Raw genomic sequence first — 21,004 nt, forward strand, 5'->3', positions numbered from 1 at the left:
GAAACCAATCCAATTACAAACACTGGGCAAGAAAGTTGGTATGCAACATTCCTGGGTGCAGACTCTGATCTCTTCCGCTTAAGTGAGAAACAGACCGAATTAGGAAACAAGATTAGTGTTCAGTATCATGGGTAGAAGATCACAGGTGTCATGAAGAACAAAACGAGACTGAATTCAATTTTCTGCTTGGAATAATTCTAGCCTGGTGAACTGGAAACACAAGTGAAATCTGTATAGTCACACTGGAGCAGGCTGACTTCACAATGCAGGTCACCTTCTGAGTCCACTGTCTTTTGCCCCCTGAGCTACAGACCTACTTGGTTTCCTCATCAGGTACATAGGTGCCAAATCCCAGTGCTGGAATGAAGTGGCCATCACTTAATGCCACACACTGCAGTTTGGGATCCATTGCCTTGCACGGCCAAGCACATTCCGTTTCTTTTGGCTTATCAGGACAAATAAACAGGAAGTTAGCACACAAGTTCCTGTCTAATTTTAGAAGCAAAAGGGAGGAGTACAATTAAAGCAATACTCCACATTTAAGAAGAAACCAATAAACAGTCCAGCTAATTTACAAGAAAGAAAAAATTTTAGGTCAATCACTTAAGGAGAAATCTTCAGATATATTAAGTTTTTGCTTTAGAATATTGCACACCTTTTTTGTAAGTATTAGGATAAAACTGATTGAACTAATGTTGACTGTTACATTAAAACCCTTGGAACATCTAGTAACTTTTTAAAAATGTTTTCATGAAAAAGTCTGTCCTTGATCTACATTCAGTTTGAAACAATCGGCTATATTACACCAGGTACACATACACAGAGAGAATTTAAACAATGATTAGTGTGTATTTTGTAAAATATTGACTCCCAATGGAATTAACAAAACCTAATGGAAGGAAAATTAATGTTTTTTTTTCCTTTGCCAAAATATGCTTTGGAGCTTCATTCTTTGCTTTGTAATAAGAATGTCCAGTTCTGATGAGTTATAGTCCTAGGAGCAATCATGAAACATGCAGAGAAACTTCACTCTGCCTTGCTGCTGAGGGAAGAAGGGATTAACAACTATGAGACATCATTATGCAATAGGAAACCAGAGTCTTAAAATGCAAGTATAATTTACTTGAAATATGACTTTCAGAAAAATATCATTATGTCTAAAATAAAAATTCCTATTTATAAGTCTTTGCCTGGTTTAAGAATATTTATTTAAAAAAACAGAATATATTGATTATATAGTATAGAGGAAACCAATGAGGGGAGAAGACTTGGGGATGGAGGAAGGAAAATCCCAGAGCCTTTGGTACTATATCATAATATAAAAAAGGTTAAACCAAAACCAGTATATATCAATGTGTGAAATTTCTAATACTTGGCTATATTGAGATAGACTGAAAAAAATAGAATAACATGAAGCAATGAAGTTATAGCCCTAGGAGCAATCATGGCAGGTGAGAGGCTCTGTCATGCCAGGTCAGAGCAACCACTGGCATGTGCACGATCTATGGTTGGGAACAGGCCTGGTTGGGGAGCTAAGAACACACACTGTTTGGATTGGGGTTCCCACTTGTGAGTGCGCGGGCTGGTCTGGATATGGATGCAATCCCCCTTGGCACAGGTGTGGACTGGGGCTGGATTCACCAAACCAGGCTCGATTCCAGCACTATCTGGTGCTCTGAAGGAGCAGGATAGATGTAGGATGGATTAGGCTAGGTCTCTGCCCTACTGAGCCTTGTGTGTGATGTATTGATATGAACAAGCCTTGGGAGTGAACCAACAGATGAAAGATCTTTCTCTTTTCTCTCTGTATCTCCTCTCTGTAAATACGACTTTACAATAAAAATAAATAAATCTTAAAAAAAGAAAAAAATTGAAAATATAAATTGAAGAAATTGTTCGTAAAAGGAAAAATGATTTCCTTTTAATGTATTTCTTAGGAAAACTCTGTGATTGCTTTATGAGACATTCTCCACCAAGAGGCATGTTTTTGCAAATAAAAGCTAATACAAGTTTTTGTAAAAATTTTTAATAGAAGGTTAAGTTTGTGATTATAAAACAAATTGAAAGTACATTATTGTACAAACATTGAAAGAGAAATAGATGAAGGAGGATGGCTCAAGGGAGGGAGGCGTAACTTCGTTCTGAAAGCTGTGTATATGAAGTACTTGAAGGTATTTCAATCTTAGTAGATCTTGCTCCCTGGTGGCAGAGACAGTGGTGGGAGACAGGTTAGACTGGTCTTTGGAAACACAGAGTAAAAGTTCTGGTAGGAGATTCTCTATTTACTTTCCGGTTCCATTCAGCATCCCTAACTTCTTCTTTTAAATAAGTAGAAATAATCATTTTTTTTAAGTCTCTACTGGCAAAGTAAGTTTAGAGGGGTTATCTTTTATATGGCAGAGTAAGCAATAGGAAGAAAACTAGTAAGAAATGGGCAGAGTATGATCAGGAAGTTTTTCAAATTTATAAAATTCTGAGAAGGTCTTTTGTAGAAATCTTTTCCACATTGCAATATTTTTGATGTTTAAGGGTAAGACTAATTTTGGGTCCTATGGGAAAAGAAAACCGATTCAAGTTTGAACAAAATATATTAGTATTTACTTTGTCCAGATAGCTCAGCACTGTCTGAGTGTCCCTGATTTAGAAAAATAAGACTGCTAACTGTTTCTTTTTGCTGTAAAGATGAGTTGTCTATCTTTGTTTTGTGAAGCAGAGCAGAGTGGCAAAGTAACAGAAAAGAGAAATGTTAGAGTTGAGGCACAATTTCTCATGCAAAGTACCCCTGGGTGAACATGACGACCCATGCCTTCCCTGTTTATATTCTCATTTCTGTTCATCCTGAAGGTTCTCGGGCGGACGCTTCCATCAGGAGGGTTAACGCGATTCTTTCCTCCTGTATGTTTTTTCTTTTAATTTAGTGCAAGCATTAACTAGAAATTTCTGTTATGCAATAGGACCTTTCTAAGTGACTTAACACGATAACAAGGCTTCCCTGAACCTGCTACAGATTCCCTGAACCTGCTGCAGGCTGAAGAAATCTAGCATTCTGGAGAAGAAAGGCCTTTTCTCTTGCATGGGAATTTGACTGAATTCTTGCCCTGGATCAAGTCCTCATCCTTCCTTTGCCCCCTGTATTGTTTTCTTTTGTTTTGTTTTGTATTTTTAAGATTTAGTATTTTTATTGAGAAGACAGATATATAGAAAGAAAGAGAGACAGAGAGATCTTCCGTCTGATGATTCATTCCCCAAGTGGCCACAACAACCAGAGCTGAGCCAGGAGCTTCTTCTGGGTCTCCCATGCAGGTGCAGAGTCCCAAGGCTTTGGGCTGTCCTTGACTGCTTTCCCAGACCAGCTTTCCCAGAATGGATGGGAAGTGGGGCCATTGAGATTAGAACTGGAGTCCATATAAGATCCTAGCACATGCAAGGAGAGGATTTTAGCCAAGAGGTTAGAGTGCTGGGACCTGTTTCCCCCTGTTTTTATATCACAAGCAGCAAGTAAAGATTACTAGGGAAGCCCACAGCTTATTTTGACATGGAGATTTGCAGCTCCAGGTGTTCCATAATTTGTCTGTGGTTTTATTTAATGCATACATTCTTTTAGGGCAACCTCGGAATGCAGAAAACGTAAGCAACTACTAAATCACTATCACAGCTTTAAGGAGCTCTCAGTCATCCGGGTCTTGGCTCTAATAACAAGTGAAACTAAGATTTCTGGAGGCTGTAGTTGTGGAGGCCCGTGCAGTTGGGTAGAATGGCATGGGGTGTGATGAGCACACCTCCTTGGTTACCAAGGCTACAAGGAGTTTCTGGATGCATGGTGAGGCTGGCAGAATGTCTCTCAAATCACCTCACTATATGGACACTCAATCACCTCTCAGATATGTCGTGGAATTCTCCTGAGGGCGTTGTTGTTCTTCTGTAGATGTGAAATGATTTCCTTAACAGGTTTAATGGAAACTGATTTTATCAATCATGTTATGGTAAAAGGATCTTTAGCAACTAAAGACAATGAAACACAGCTAAAAGCATACGGTAGCACAGTTGAGCCTGCATTGTTCCCAAATATTGTATTGTGTGCTCACTTTTGACTCTAAGATACATAATGTTCTCCATAAGAAATGGCATGTTAGGGCCTGGCACAACAGTGTAATGATTAAGGTCCTCACATTGCAAGTGCCGGGATATCATATAGGCCTGGTTCTAATCCCAACAGCCCCGCTTCCCATCCAGCTCCCTGTTTGTGGCCTGGGAAAGCAGTTGAGGACGGCCCAAAGCCTTGGGACCCTGCATCCATGTGGCAGACCAGGAAGAGCTCCTGGCTCCTAGCTTCATATCAGCACAGCACCGGCCATTGCAGTCACCTGGGGAGTGAACCATCGGACAGAAGATCTTCCTGTCTGTCTCTCCTCCTCTCTGTATATCCATACCTTTTCAATAAAAATAAAATAATTTTAAAAAAAGAAATGGCTTGTTAATATCTTGGAACAGATAGCAACCATGGAAGTACAAAAAGCTTGTTTACCTTGCAGCCTCAAACTGTTACAACACGTGAAATGATGCATTTTGGTTTCTCACCATGTAAAGCAGAAAGTATATGGGACATCTTCTAAAGGAAGACAAATGTGAACCCCCAGAGTAAAATGGTTTAAAATTCTACCTTATATTGGCACTTATATTTAGGGAAAGAAAATAGTTTGAAAAAGTAAAAAGTTTATTGTAAAGGCCCTCCTTTCATAGAAAGGTTGAGTTGCCCTGATCCTTTTCACTGCCCTTTAATAAAAGAATGAAAAACAGTTGAATTAGCACTAGGTAAAAGCAATATTAATTAATATATGACTGATTATAAGATTCAATCAAGAATCTACAATATATGCCTTATAAATTTCTTTTATTTATGAGGTTTCTTTTTAATTCCTTACTCTTGATATTTTAAGTAATATTAGTTTATGTTTAGTGAAAATTGATTTTGGATATAAGTAAATCACTTGTCACTATGTAACCACATGTGCTACCAACCATGGAGTTCCTGGCTTCAGCCAGGTGACTTGCAGGTTTGAATGAGTAATGGTTTGCTGAAAATGTTTTCTTTGAAGTAAAATATTGATTTTTTGAGGATTGTTGATGTATCCTCTTAACCATGAAGTAAATATGAAGCAATTAGGACCTGACGCAATAGCCTAGTGGCTGAAGTCCTCTCCTTGAATGTGCTGGGATCCCATATGGGCACTGATTCTAAACCAAGGAGCCCCGCTTCCCATCTAGCTCCCTGCTAGTAGTCTAGGAAATCAGCGGAGGACAGCACAAAGCCTTGGGACTCTGCACCAGCATGGGAGACCCAGAAGAGGCTCCTGGCTCCTGATTTCAGATTGGCTCAGCTCCAGCAGTTGCGGCCTCTAAGTGGAATGATTCATCAAAGGGAAAATCTTCCTATCTGTCTCCTCCTCTCTGTATATCTGCCTTTCCAATAAAAAAAAAAACAAGAAATCCTTTTAAAAAAAAAATGAAGCAATTGGGCCCGGCGGTGTGGCCTAGAAGCTAAAGTCCTCGCCCTGAACGCCCCGGGATCCCATATGGGCGCCGGTTCTAATCCTGGCTGTTCCACTTCCCATCCAGCTCCCTGCTTGTGCCCGGGGAAAGCAGTTGAGGACAGCTCAAAGCATTGGGAACCTGCACCCGCGTGGGAGACCCAGAAGAGTTTCCTGGTTCCCAGCTTTGGAATAGCACAGCACCAGCCTTTGCGGTCACCTGGGGAGTGATTCATCAGATGGAAGATCTTCCTCTCTGTCTCTCTTCCTCTCAGTATATCGGACTTTGCAATAAAAAGGAATAAATAAATCTTTTTTTAAAAATGAAACAATTGTATGTCATGCAAAATCTTGTGATGATTTCTGTATAAAGAAAGCAGCTTTTTTGAGTTGTCCATTATGGGCATCATACCATAATGGTCCACATCTCTTCTTGTCTTCCTGTCAATCCACACATCCTTTGCAAGGTCTAAAGCCAGCCAGAGCTGGTCTCCAGCAGTAGTGAGCTTGCCAGCTTAAGCAAGAGAATTTTTTTTTTCTTTTGCATTTTAGGGTCTAATGCAGCTGGTATATAACAAACCAAGAAGACATGCTTGATTTGAGACAGAAGCATGTAAAAGAAACTATTCTATAAACCACAGCTAAAGGGGAAGCTCAAGCCAGACTCTCTGACAAAACCTATTAAAGATTACCTTTTATGTGTAGCAATTATTCCCAACAGAACTTTGCTGATATTCCCAAACTGCAACTGCTCAACTTCCTCTTATGCAATTTCTCACATAATGGACTTGCAATTATGCTTCCTAAGCCTACTCCTCTTCTCCCCGTATCTAACCTCCCCCCCAGACACCATATTACCCAATCGTGAACAGCTCTGATCTGCAAGAGGCTGGAAGTGAGCTCCTGAAGGATTCCATCTGTGCAAGACTGCCTCACCTTCTGGCCCCTAGGATATATTTATTGTTCCAGGAAAGACTAGAGAAATAAAGGCTGGGAAAAAAACGTTCCTTATTGCCTTTCATACTTATAACTCTTCTGTTTCTGTCTCTGGCCACACGTCTCCACTGTTTTAAGCAAATCATTTATCTTAAGAGCAAATCAGTTGAGGAAATAAGGAGTCAAAATGAAACAAATCAGGCAAGTAAAGAAATCTATGACCAATGACAATATTTAATAAATGAGCATTATTTTATTTCTCAGTGAGTGACAAAACTTAATGCCATGTTTTATGCCCCGTGGATGCAGCTGAGGCTGAGGCTGAGTGGCTGAACAGCTCATAACAACCAGAAGAGAAAGCTAGTCACCGGCGTCTGTCTCCATCATGGTACATTTGCAGCAGCCATGAGAGCAGGCTCAGTGTCAATATTCATCAGAAAATGGGTACTCTGGGTGTCCAGCAGCACTAAAATGAGAACAATTAACAATCTAAATTCAGTGACCACATTTCTAGAATATTAATTGTGTGATTTCTATGGAGTTACCATTAGAGTACAATAGAAAAGTATGTTATATTTATAGGTTAAGCTATATTTCATAGAAGGCTGAGGCTGGTTGCCACCTGAAGTGCTGGCCTCCCATGCGGATGCTGGTTAAAGTCTTGACCCTTCCATTTTCAATCCAGCTACCTGCTCCTGTGCCTGGGAAAGCAGCAGATGATGGCCCACATTTTGAGCCTATGTCACCTCGTGGGTGACCTGGCTCCTAGCTTCTGATTGGCTCAGCCCCAGCCATTGTGACTCTCTCTCCCTCTCTCTCTCTTTGTCTCTCTCTCTCTTCCCCCCACCCAAATAAAAATAAATCTTGTTTTAGAACTGGTTTATACTCATGAGCATGAACTTATGACAGATACATAATACAATTTTTCAAATCGTTTCCCTTTGCCTGGAACTTAACATAGAAAAACATGCAGAATTTAGGAATTCAAACACATTGCTCTGACTTAGTTGCACCTTTCAGCATGAAAAGTAATATGCAGGCCTATGCTAAATCTAGGAAAATGTGGATTTATTTTGTGTGTCTTTGAACAAAGCACATCCTCATACTGTTAGGAGGTATGGAAAGTTCTGTGGGGGGAGAGGTAAAAGCTAGCAATTTTGCAGCCTTTCAACTAATTTTTTACTTGTGAGATCACAGCATATCAAACAGCATAATGTATTTGATTACAAAAGGGAGAGCATGTCATAGATAAGACAGAGTTCAATGTTCAAACATTTCCTATAAGTTAGTCCATTTATATATTTTGTAAGGACTATAATGTGATAAAAATTGAAAGCTTATTAAATTGTCTCAGAAGTTTAGGAATTATTCATACTTATAACCTTCTCTCTATGTTTGTACTATGTCTCTGCTATGGTCTTTTTTATTCTCTATACTGGTAAAACAATGATTGTATCATTTTAATATTTTATACTACATTAAGGGCTTTCATACATTATTGCATTTATTTCTGTAATGAATTAAAAATGCCATGTGTGGCAGGAATATATGATCCTTGTTATTCTCATGTATTGTACATTTTTGCTTAGATTCTATACTTTAGAAAATAGAAGAAAAGTAAAAGATACTCTGTTGGCTGCAAACTCTCTTTTATCTTGGGAGTTTTCAGTCCGTTCTCATTCTTTAATTTCAAATCTACGTTTAAGACTTCATTTTCTGCTCTAAGATCACCATATTTTAGAAAATAAAAACTGTTTCAACTGCCCCGCTGAAACCAGCCTCCCTCTAGCTAAATGCAGTGTTTGAATCCTTACAAAAAAATGGACAAGATATGACAAGCTTTCAAACTATTCCAAACATTAACAGGATTTAAAGCAATGTAAGAATTTCATATCAATGTACATTAAAGGATTCCATATGAAGGGTATAAGAATTTGTGTATGGGTGTTCCATGTTGAAATTCTTTGCACATTTTAAATAGCATAGTATACATGCCTTTTTCTACACTAGTTATTAGAAATTGATGGTTAAATAGCCTAGGAGTGTTATTAGGATTCTTCTAAAAATTAAAAAAAAAATCTTGCCTTATTTGATAAAGAATATTCAAAGTAAGGCCTGTTATGATTTATTCCTGAAGTTATTTTATATGGATATCACCAATAACTAAACTCCACTGAGTATTGCTCCTGGCATTTCAGTCAGGTCACTTTTCCCCCTTAAATTGCACTAGATTAACAGTGCCTTATCTAAATTCAGTGCCTAATCTAAATGAAGTTGCTTTATTGTAATAATATTCATTTGCTTTCTTTCCCCAAGAAAACTGTTTCTATTGCCAAACTTTCAAGACACTTAAATTAGTATTTATGTGTTTTAAAAAAATGTATGTTAAGCTTCTTTAATATTTAAGTAATTAAGTGCCCAGTTGTGGGGAAGAGAATGGTGTCAGAGAAACCTGTAAGTATAGATTACAGGAAATTCACATATTGAGCAATATAAGTCACATTTCTCCAAACCTTCAACAACCAATATAGTTTTGAACAACAACAACAACAAAAATGCCAAGCATAAATAATTTATAAACTTGAGTTCTCAACTTTCACAATAATAAAGTTAGAGGAGCTGATTGCTATTCAGGTCCAATTATTGCAATTATTTATTCCATTATAAATCCACATGGTTTTGGAAGTCTAAGTATCTCAATTACTTACTAAAAATAACAAAAACAAAACAAAAGTTGCTGGCTTGAGAAACGGATTTCTGCCTAGGAACACAGGGTTACAGTTACCGTACTCAACCTGATAAGGTCTGAATGACACAGCAAACATGATCTTGCAAGTATTTAATTTTGCTACATTGGTGATACCCACATTGCAGTCCATAACAGCTGAAAAATAGACACTATATCACCCTACATTTCTCCTCCAAAAACAAATTGAGGCAAAGCATTCACCAGTATTACTTACAAATTAGCAGTAGTGTATCGAACATTTCTGTTCAGTCCATCTAGAGCTTTCATGTCTTCTGAGGACAACTGGAATTCAAAAACCTATCAGAAAAAAATTTATATTGCTTATTTGCAAATGTGGAAAATTCCCAAAATGTTCCAAACATTTTGAGACACCAAACAAAATGCTTGAGCCATAAATAAAGCATGGCAGAAAATTACGTAGCAGGGCATGACTAGATACATTATATTACCACAAAGGAGATTTCGAAGTTCTCTAAAATAATGAAAGCTTACATTCTTGACAGATGATGGGATCATAGTGCAAGGTCCAAGAGAATCCAAGGGCAAACATTGAAATATACAGAAAAATTCACTAAAGCTTCTTGATACAGTTGGATTTTTATATCTCATCAAAGAAGAATTAGAATTATAAAACAAAGTTTTTTTTCTAATATAATTTAAGACAGCAATTTTTGAACATAATGATTTTTTTTCAAAGGACACAAGAACATGCTTGAAGTGTATTCCACTATTGAATATGAACCATTTTAAATAGCAAAAAAATATATACTTATATTTGCTAGCATATCAGCTCTCCATAATAAATGTCTATTTTATGTAAAAACCTGATTTGTGTTTTCCATTCAATCATAATTCCTATCATTATATTTCTCAGCAATATGTGCACATCTCAACTACATGGGCAAATAAAGAGTAACCGACTTGGCCCAATGATGTCTTAACATCTCACAAAGCATACAGACAAAGCATACTGTGCAAGGTCTTGATACCGCCAGCAAAGAGGTTCTCACCTGAATATTCTCTCTGATCCATTTCTCACTGAAACTCTTGGCCAGGACCACAACCCCACGCTGCAGGTGGTAGCGAAGGGCAATCAGGGCTGGGCTTCGGTTATGCTTTTTTGCCAAGGCACAAATGACCGGATCATCCAGAAGAACTGGAGTGCTCTGGTCCACCCTGGCAGGAATGGTGAAGAAACTGAAACCTTGAGGCTGGGCCTTCAATTTGTTAGAGAGCTTCCAAAACAGACTAGGAGACTCATTCTAGATCAGTGCTTGCCAGCTGTGATCTTTGGACCAGCAGAACCAACATCATTTGAAGGTTGCCCCTCTTAACCAGTCAGTTGACAGTTATATACAGTACAATACTCTGTAAATGAGGTATTGAAAAAACAACAACAACAACAAAACACTTCACAAACAAAAGTAATTTACAAACACATTCTGTATTTTACCATTTTGGCTCCCGATGTGATCCTAGTGCACTGTAGGCAACCAGAACAATATCTTTCGATTTGCAGAAATCTAGCAGTTTGTGTTGGTTAAGGTAAGGATGACATTCCACCTGTGGATACAGATGCAAAAAAGAAAAAAGACTAAATGCAATGCTAATATTCATATGAATGGAAATTTAAAGGTATGAGTAGCTGGATCCAAATTGGAAGCATGAAATTTGAACAAGATATTTTAAGGTATTTCTTAAAGTCTTTATGCTCAATGAAATTAGCCAATTCTGAAAGGCCAAATAGCACGTGTTCTCTCTAAGGCAAAATTCATACAAAAATGCACAAATACATATATAATAAATTTGTACACACACAATGCATGCGCACACATAGATGATCAGAGATGAATACATAATGGGGTGGATATATCTTGCAGTTTGCAGCTCTACTCCTGAATAAAGAGTGGGCTGCCAGTGAAACAGTTAAATGTACCTTGATAATATGATACTAGATTTTCTGTTTTTATTTATACCTGCAATGCCATAGTGCATGCATGTAGCACAATGCAGAACTTGTAACTCTTTTTGAAGGACTGTTTTATTATAATAATAAGGGAGGGGCAGACAGTGGAATGGGAAAGTAGGGAGAGAGAGGGAGTAGGGAAAGGGGAAATTCCTGTACCTATGAAAAATAATACAAATAATTTTAAAAAATTGAAAAAGAAAATAGAATGTATGACTCATTTGAAGTACTTCTAAAATTCTCATTTGTTTTATATAAAAAAATTAAAGCCCTCATGAGTATATCAATGTGAATATTAAAACAAAAGAAAGAGAAAGCAAATAAAATATATGTCCCTTCCGACGATGATCACTACAGTATCTTCTCTTTTGATTGAAGGGAAGATATAAACATTAACTTAATCTATTAGACTGATTATAGTACATGCTGACCTAAGCTGTGAATGTCAACTAATTAATAATACCTTTAGCCATCAATAAATGATGTAATTTTCCTATGTATCTTTCACTAATATGGGAAAAAATCCCATCTTCCCTTTGAGGTTTGATTCTTGCTTCTGCCTTTCTTGAACATTCTGATCTCCCTATAATCTGTCACATGTTGCAACAATTTTAACTAACATTAACAAACATAGAGACAATGGAGGACACTCCATGCCCTACAGACTTCTCTGTTCAACACAAAAAAAGTAAACAGATGTGGAGAACAAAGAGGAACCTAGCAAGAGTATGAGCCGGAAGAATGGAAATCAGAAGGAGGGAAGGCTGAGTCCTCACCTGGTTGCACACAGGCTTGTACTTGAGGCCTGGCTTGTTCAGAATCATCTCCAACTGCCTGCGGTTGAAGTTCGAAACCCCGATGGACTTGGTCAGTCCTGCATCCTTGCACTTTTCCAAGGCCTAAGAAAAAAGACTGCAAAGAACTATCTCCACAATTGACTAGAATAACATGAAGGCATATTGATACCATTAAAGGGAACAATATTACAAAATAACACAGGGCTCGGTGCAATAGCTTAGTGGTTAAAGTTCTTGCCTTGCCAGTGCCTGGATCCCATATGGTCACTGGTTTTAATCCCGGTAGCTCCACTTCCCAATCAGCTCCCTGCTTGTAGCCTGGGAAAGCAGTCGAGGACGGCCCAAACCCATGGGACCCTGCACCCATGTGGGAGACCAGTAAGAGCTCCTGGCACCTGGCTTCGGACTGGCTCAGCTCCAGCTGATACGGTCACTTGGGGAGTGAATCATCAGATGGAAGATCTTCCTCTCTGTCTCTCCTCCCCTCTGAATATCACCTTCCCAATAAAAATAAATAAATCTTTTTAAAAAAGAAAAAATAATAATACAGACACTACTGGGCACTGAATGAACAAATTAAACCAGAGAGAAGTATAGTAGACATAGGATAGCAAGAAAACAGATTACTGCTTTCTTCTTGAGAAAGCAGAAAATCACCACACATGAATCAAAAAATGTGCCATCCATCGTTGTTCCGAATTCTGCTCTGTTGCTGTCTGTGTCTTTCGGTAGTGTCTCAGCCAACCATCACTTTAGCACCTTAACCCTTACAAGGAACATGGATTTCTATATCCAAGCTGCATACACCAATCTTGTGAGGTGGGTGGTGATACAATTCTCCCTCTTCCTGATTCCTCTGTACTTACTTCTCCAAATACTCACCTCCCAGGTGGCACGGATATCTACAGTGTCAAATATTACTTTTCCGTTTTCATCTCTTGGAAATAAGTCCTCCCCAGGCTGAAAGAGAATTAGTCATTTATCATTATATCATCATAGCCAGGTATCCACACCATAGCAAAATACCCAGATGTATTGCAATGTGGAACATTAAATTTTCATAAAATACTTGGGGCAACATTCTACAGTATTTGTAATGAGTATTGTAAATGACGTGATAAATAATGTCATGCTATTTCTTTTGTCTTTGTGTGTGTATGAATAAATAAATACTATTTTCCGCCTTGTATTGAGGTTCAATGTTATTTCATATTCTTGTGTTCTTTCCCCTAGAAAAATGCTTCTCTTCCACTGTCAAACTCAAGAGCTACATGCTCTCAATCTCTTTGGTCCAGGGCAAGCAATCAGTACTCCTGAAATTCCTTAACGCACATAATTCCAAAGACAAGCACTTGAACTGTAAAAAGTATATTGAGCTTCTACTTAATAACAAGCAAAGCTAGAAACTGTAAGGTAATACTAGAAGATGCAGAAATAGTAGCAAATGTTAATAATACAAGCAAACATAAATAACCTACAAAAATTTTATAAACCATACAGTGATGCAGACAATTACTGATACAAACAAAACATTTTCCAGTGGTGAGTTGAAACTATACATCTATTCATGGCTTAAGCACTCCATTTTAATACAATAAGTTATGATGTTTAAACCAGTTTGAGTGGTTTCTATCATTTTCATAAATTAATAAGTTTATCAATATCACTTACTTGTCTTTAAAATTTAGGGTCATGCTGACAGCAAAAGGGAAGCAAATTTGATGATGATAATTTCCTACCTTCAGAGCTGCTGGGAAATGAATAATATAGAGATCAACATAGTCCAGTTGAAGTTTTTTCAGTGATTTTTCCAAGCTTGGTCGGACCAGCTCTGGTCGAAGGAAAGTGCACCAAAGCTGAAGGGTTAAACAGTGGAAATTGCGCTGAATAAATATGTTGGTCAAATTTCTTGATTTACTTCATCTAATATTGAGACTTTTTCATACTAGGCAAGGAATAGTGAGCACTGAAGGAAAAGGCTTCCTTCTTTTTGGGTGTCCTATGCCATAATTAGTCTCATGATCTCCATCACTTCTGTAGAAGTTACTAATAGGCCTACTAAAAGACTGATGGTTATGGTGTCAGAGATGATTTTCTATCAAATATCGATAATGTCCATTGTTTCATTTATGTTTGACAAAGTTCACAAATAAAAACATAGAGACATTGAAGAACTGGTGCCAGTGCCATGATGTAGTGGGTTAAGCTGCTGCCCACAGCACCATACCATATGAGCACCCGGCTGCTCGACTTCCAATCTAGCTCACTGCTAATGTGCTTTGGAAAGTCACAGAATATGGACCAAGTACTGTGTCCCAGTACTCACAGGGGAGCCCTGATCAAGCTCCTGGATCCTGGCTTCAGGCTGGTCCAGTCTTGACTTTTCTGGCAAGTTGTGGAGTGAACCAGAGATAAAAGCTCTCACTAACTCTTTCCACTCTCTCTTTTTCACACACTCACACACACACACACACACACACACACACACACAAAGGAATGAAAACGAAAAAGAAAATGTAAAATGAAAACACTCTCTGGGATCTCCGGGATAGTGTGTCTTGGGAAATCCTCACAAATGAAAAAAAAAAAAAAAAAAGAAGAAGAAGTAAAGATTGTGAATCTTAAATATGAAATAAAAACATAAAATGTAATAAAAATTAAACAGCAGTGATTAATTTGTAGCCATAAGAAATTCCTCCTTAATTACCGAATTGCATAATTATTTCCACACAAAACATTTAGTTGCTTAGTTCACCTGCATGTCACATCTACTGTACCTTGGAGGTGTAGAATATGTCTTCCCTCTTCACAGTGCCATCTGCGATCTTGCTGCGGATGGCCAGACCAACTTCCTCTTCATTTTGGTACACATAAGCAGCATCAATGTGGCGGAAGCCAACATCTATAGCTATTTTGGTAGCCTCTGTAGCCTTACTCTTAGGAACCTGAGGAAGCAGCCAAAAATATGAGAGAGATAGACATGTGATTAGAAAAAAGGTGATGCACCAGCAGTGGCCCTCACAATAATCATTTTTCTTCTCAGGTCTGGATGATTTTGTATAACTGGGATAAGGAAGCTATCCCTCTTTGCCTGGGTCTTCCCTAATTAAGAACAAGCAGGCAGCTCAGCAGCCACTGACTAGGAGGATCTGTTGTCCATTGAGGTCTTGCTTTTATGGAAGGCTCAAAGGATACAGCCAAAAGCTAATATCCTAACTGCTACATAGTGAATTCACAAAGGAATATTAGCACAAGGAAACATGGAATGGAATGAAATATGGACAAAATACAGCACAATTAGCTAGGAGTCCTCTTCCAATGAGACAGAACACAATTCTACAAGAACTGAATTTTTGCAATATTTACAAATTTGTATCAAAAAAAGCTGGTTTTTAGAGTTCTCTACTTCTGAGATTTTTTTGAAATTTGAGATTTGGTTATAAAACTTACAAAAATTATAAAATATATGCACATATATAATATATATGAAATATATATAAATGCATATTCTATTTCCTTAAAGAAATTCAGAGATAAACAAACTCCAATGCCTGGACAGGTAGTTTAGTTACAGCCACCATGTTAAGAAGTCAGGAAATTGAACACAGTGTAGGGTTTCTGATGCCAATCTAGATTCAACTGAATAAGAGACATTTCAATAGATAGGAGGATATTATATTAACCCTATTCTACAGAGTCATTTTGTCTGTCCCTCACAGCAAAAGAAAAGAAAAAAGGAGCAGAAAAATTATACTCAAGAGTACATATTGACCTGAGAAATTAACTGTATCATATAAGAAGTTATTCTAAATAATTGTAGTCACCGAGACATAAGCCGTTTCTTTTATATGAGATAAGCAGAATTAAACTTCAGAATCATTGGCCTTCACAAATTGCATAGAGACTGGAAAGTGTTTGTTACAGGATAGACAGGTAATGAAACAAATGCTTCCAAACATTTGAGTAATTTGAGGAGCTTGATTTGTTGACAAAATAGTAAGGAATCAGATAGTAGACGTGCTGCCTGCTGCTCCCCTCCCAGCTGTGAGGGCACTAAGACATTTAATCCCATCTAAACATTGCTGAATGCCCTACATCCTTCCCTCTACTTCTTGTCATCTCACTGTCAAATGTAAATCAGTCTTGGTGTGTGCCTTCAAAGGTTCTTTTCTGTCCTTTGTATAAATTATTTTTCTTGATAAAATGAATGGCATCGTTTATTTGTGATAGTTTGTACTTTATTATATGAAAAACTGCCTGAGAGATGCAAAATACTGGGTTAGTAAATTATGGCATTCACAACATCTTGAAATGTGAGTAAATTAAAAACAAATATAATGACCAACGTTGCTTTTAATGTTCAGCTAATAAAACAGCTTCCCATACCCTCGTCAAATGTAGTGCTTGTGAAAGAGGAAAGAAGAAACTCCTCATGTCCTAAATGGATGAAAGTGAAAGTAAATATAAAGTATTACAGAAATACAAGGAAAAGTTTTTAGACACTTTAAATAAGTCTTTGTTTAAACAGAAGTTTAAATTTGGATATACAGACCATGTCAGACGATTGTGTAATCAGGAAACCCTATCAGCGTGTAAGGTTCCCTCCACAATGCTCACTTTATTGGGCCCATGCACATACTCCTTTGAATCCTACATTTGTTAGCCAGTATGAAACACTTAGCCTCACTTTGTTAGATTCCCATTTCCTTAACATATTATTCTACTTTTGTCTAGGCAATTTCCCCAGAGGTAAGAACAACACAAAGCAAAAATCTTCTGTCTCCTGCTTCTGTAATTACTGTGTAACCTTCAGTTAAAGGTTACCTTGAACTGTTGAACTGAACAGCCTCACTCTCGCTTCGTTTCCTATACACTTCCACTCATGACAGAAAAATTTCCCTGTACCATTCCTGATTGGGAACTGGAAATATTTCTTAAATTAAGAAAACAGCCAAGAAATCGCTCCAACTGCAATCAAACATCAGGCAAGCAAACTAAGAAGCGGTCCTGATGAATTCTGACTTGCTTCTCTTTCCGAAAGTAGCAAAACAAAGTGTCCAGGATCACCAGCAGGGGACCACAGAATCTGACCGTCAGGCAGAGCAAAATGCGACTAAACTCAATCTTATGCATGAAATACTGCTAGCCTGGAGAACTTGGGGGAAAAAATGTGAAACTGTCAGTGTGACACAGTCTGGCTGACTTTTCAATCTCGTTCGTACTCCAGTTATCCAAGCTCTATTTTCTTTCGTTCCTTGAAATGAAAAGTAATGCAGATAATTACCTCATCAGGTGCATAGGTGCCCAGTCCCAGCACAGGAATGGAGTGTCCGTCATTTAATGCCACACGCTGAAATTTGGCATCCATTGTTTTCACTCTGCTGACCAATCACACTCTGCTTCTTGCTGCTGCCTGAACGAGAGGAACAGGAAGTCAACATGCCTGCTGTCTGTCTAAAGTTCTAGGAATGTGGGAGGAGCAAAGTTAAAGCGGTATGTCCTAGTGAAGAAGAGATGTGCAAACAGTTTACTATTATATAAAATGTATGAAAGAAGAAACCATGACTTTATTAAACTATAAGCAATCAGACATCTGTCCTTTCATTTTATCTTTATAATGAAATGCCATGTATTCTGCATTGCACTACATAAACAAACACAAATACACAGAATTAAAGAAATGAACTGAGGGAAAATACATTAAACTGGGGAGATTGCAACAAGATGGTGGCTGAGTAATAAAATGCACTAATTTGAACAGATAGTCATCTGTGCACAGTAACTTAAACAGGTACCCATTTGTAGACAATGTTGTGATCAGGAACCCCATCCAGGCACCAACTACCTTCCCAAGAGCTAAGGAACCCAGTGAAGTATCAAAGAAACAGCACGTAGAATCCGTCTGAGAGAAAGGATGAATTGTCATGATTGCTAAGTTGAGGAACTACAACTCCTGCCTCATCTGGCCTTGTTTAGAGATCTCTAATCCTGGCAACAAAGAATTGCACAGTCCTCACTGGCTTTTACGTTCAGTCTAGAAGGTAGTTCTGCATTATAGTGTAAGGAGTTACATGAATACACTCAGATCCCTGTTGGAATGAGAGGCGGAGAAATTCCTGTGCACCTTTAAATTGTGCAAAATGCTTGCTTCGGCCAAGAAGCTGCCCTTCAAGAAACAAAATAACAAGTGTCTTCTGAGTTTCTAGTTTTATCATCAGAATAGCAAACAGGCAGTGAACCTACCCTTCTGTATTTCTGATCTTATCATGAGAATAGAAAGAAGTTATTAACCCACCCTTCTAACGGCTTTGACTTGTATGTTTTATCAGAGCTAAGCCAGACAGAATTGTAATTCTGATAGGTTTTGTTCGATACGTTTTGTGTTTTGTCTCCACCCTCTGATTAGTCTTTGAATTGTGCTTAATAGACTCCATTTGACCATTTTCTGAGCTCATAGAGAGCTTCCCCTCTGACTGTTGTGGCAAGGTGGTTTGATTCCTGACTTAAAAAAGTATTCCTTTGCTCACTGCTTTATGTGGCAATTCTTTGACATGAGACAAGAACCAAGCTCTCCTTAATGGCCCCTACTTACCCATAGCACCAACAGGTCTGACTGAATCTCATGGGTTCAGCTGGCCCTAATAGGCCACAGAACCCAATCCTACAATAACCCTTTCCATCACGGTGGACAGTGGGTTCAGGGTATCTGGTGTAGGCAAGTCCTTAAACCCTCCAAATAAGGAGACATCCTCCATATGAATTGGGGGGCACACTCTCCCTCACAATCTCTCTCTCAAACAACTAGAACAATTGCAAGTTGTGACTTGAGTCTCATGCAGCAATCTAGCTTGACTGCAGAGGCTCAGGGTTCTGTGCACACTGGGGACACATATCCAATTATAGTCAAAGGGTGCAATGTAGAGCGAGAAGGTGTTCTGGATGGTGTTCGCATCTGGGTGAGTGGAGAGATTCAGAACAAAGCAATTAGTCCCAGTATTCCCTCCCCATTTGGCAGCAGCCAGAGGTGCTCTAACACTCCTGTCTCATCTCAGGTAGAACTCTGGGCTATTGCTCCACCCAAATTCAAACCTACATAGCTAGTCAACCTCTTGGAGAGGATTTGTTGGTCGCAAGTTCTTTACCCTGCATGAGTGCAAATTTTGGAGCTCTGGATCTGGGTAATAATTCTGAGTCCTTGTGTCCACTCATTTCTTAAAATCCAGCACTTGGACCAGGTGTGATAGCATAGCATTTAAAGTCCTCACCTTGAATGTACCGGGATCCCATACGGGCACTGGTTCTGATCCCAGCAGCCCCGCTTCCCATCCAGCTCCTTGTTTGTGGCCTAGGAAAGCAGATGAGCATGGCCCAAAGCCTTGGGAACTTGCACCTGTGTGGGAGACCGGGAAAAGCTCCTGACTCCTGGCTTTGGAATGGTTTAGCCCCGGGTTTTGGAGGCCGCTTTTGCTGGGGAGGGGGAAGTTGAATCATCGGACAGAAGATCTTCCTCTCTCTCCTCCTCTCTGTATATTTGCCTTTCCAATAAAAAAAAAAAAAAGTAAATCTTAAAAAAATGTAAAACAGCAACACTCACAGTTCCAGTGTCTGATTTGCTTACTGATTGAAAATCTATGAGCAAGGAATTCCCACAACACAGGAAAGGGCTGCTCTCAACATCTAAAAATTAACAGGAATTTTACTGGTTGGCAAGTTTTTCTTTTAGGAACCACATCTAAACCACATCTTTTCTTTCTCTTCTGGACTCTGGGGTGCATTCGTTTACTCCTGCCCCTGTTTCAGAATTTTCATCCAAAAAAAAAAAAAAATCATTACGTATCCCACTGTTTTGGTGTCGTTTACCTGATTTCCTTCATTTGGTATTTATTTCTATATCTATTTCTGTATCTCTCTCTCTGTGTGTATATATCAAGACTACTCCGGGTATCTTTTTAAAAAAAATATTTCTTTTTATTAGAAAGTCATATATACAGAGAGGAGGAAAGACATCGAGGAAGATCTGCCACTGGCTGAATCACTTCCCTAGTGGCCTCAACAACTGGAGCTGAGCCGATCCAAAGCAAGGAGCCTGGAGCCTCCTCCATGTCTCCCGTGTGGGCACAGGATCAGAACTGGCGCACATATGAGGTCCTGGAGAGTTCAAAACAAGTACTTTAGTCACTTGTAAACCTGCATTTGCAGTAGTACAATCTACAATAGCAAAGACAAGGAAACAACCCACATGCCAGTCAGAAGTAGATAAAGAAGCTGTGATACATCTGCATCGTGGAATACTACTTGGTTATTAAAAAGATATTCTTTGATATTGTAGACTGTACTGCTGCAAATGCAGGTTTACAGATTTCTTTCTCACATGCAGACTTCATTTCCTTTGGATATATTCTCAGAAGTGGGATAGCGGGGCCATACGGCTCATCTATTTTCACTTCTCTTAGCAGTCTCTATACTGACTTCCACAGTAGTTATAGTATTCACCAACAGTGAAGGGGGGTGTTTTTCTCCCCACATCCACCCCAGCAGGCATAGTTAGTAAAGTTCTGAATGTAGACCAATTTCACTAACGTTACGTGGAACCTCAGTCTAATTTTCATTTGTATTTCCCTGACAGCTATGAAGCCTGGACATTTTTTTTTTCATATGTCTATTAGCCATCTGAATTTATTGTTTTGAAAAATGCCTGTTCATATCCTCCACCCATATCTTCATAAGGTTGCTTGTTTGTAGTTGTTGAGTTTCTGAAGCTCTGTGTAAATCCTGGATATTAGACCCCTATCAGCTGTGCAGTGTTAAAAGATTTAATCCCATTCTGTTGGTTCTTCTTCATTTTTGTTTATCATCTTCTTTGCTTCTCAGCTTGATGTATTCATTTTTCTTATTGATTTCTTCACTGACACATAGGTCACACATTAGCATCATTTGCTTCAAGAAGTTTGTATTTTATTTCATTTTTCATTCTTTCACCTCCATATTGGTCATTTTAAGGGCATATATAGTAACTGTGTATAGAGAC

General features: G+C 38.5%; 1 protein-coding gene across 1 annotated transcript; it reads right to left on the reverse strand.

Annotated features, from left to right (window-relative positions):
- Positions 1–6,697: 6,697 nt before the first annotated feature.
- On the reverse strand, positions 6,698–17,409 carry LOC121167475 (prostaglandin-E(2) 9-reductase-like). The gene is made up of 9 exons (XM_040996911.1): positions 17,261–17,409; positions 14,754–14,921; positions 13,716–13,832; positions 12,859–12,936; positions 11,956–12,078; positions 10,667–10,776; positions 10,224–10,389; positions 9,428–9,510; positions 6,698–6,930 (listed from the first exon to the last, which is right to left on the reverse strand). Exons 1-9 carry the CDS (start codon positions 17,342–17,344, stop codon positions 6,888–6,890), a joined length of 972 nt encoding a protein of 323 aa, XP_040852845.1. The 5' UTR covers positions 17,345–17,409; the 3' UTR covers positions 6,698–6,887.
- Between the last annotated feature and the right edge of the window lie 3,595 nt (positions 17,410–21,004).

The sequence above is a fragment of the Ochotona curzoniae genome, unplaced genomic scaffold, assembly GCF_017591425.1.
Source record: "Ochotona curzoniae isolate NIBS_2020 unplaced genomic scaffold, NIBS_Ocur_1.0 patch374, whole genome shotgun sequence".
NCBI classification, from domain to species: domain Eukaryota; kingdom Metazoa; phylum Chordata; class Mammalia; order Lagomorpha; family Ochotonidae; genus Ochotona; species Ochotona curzoniae.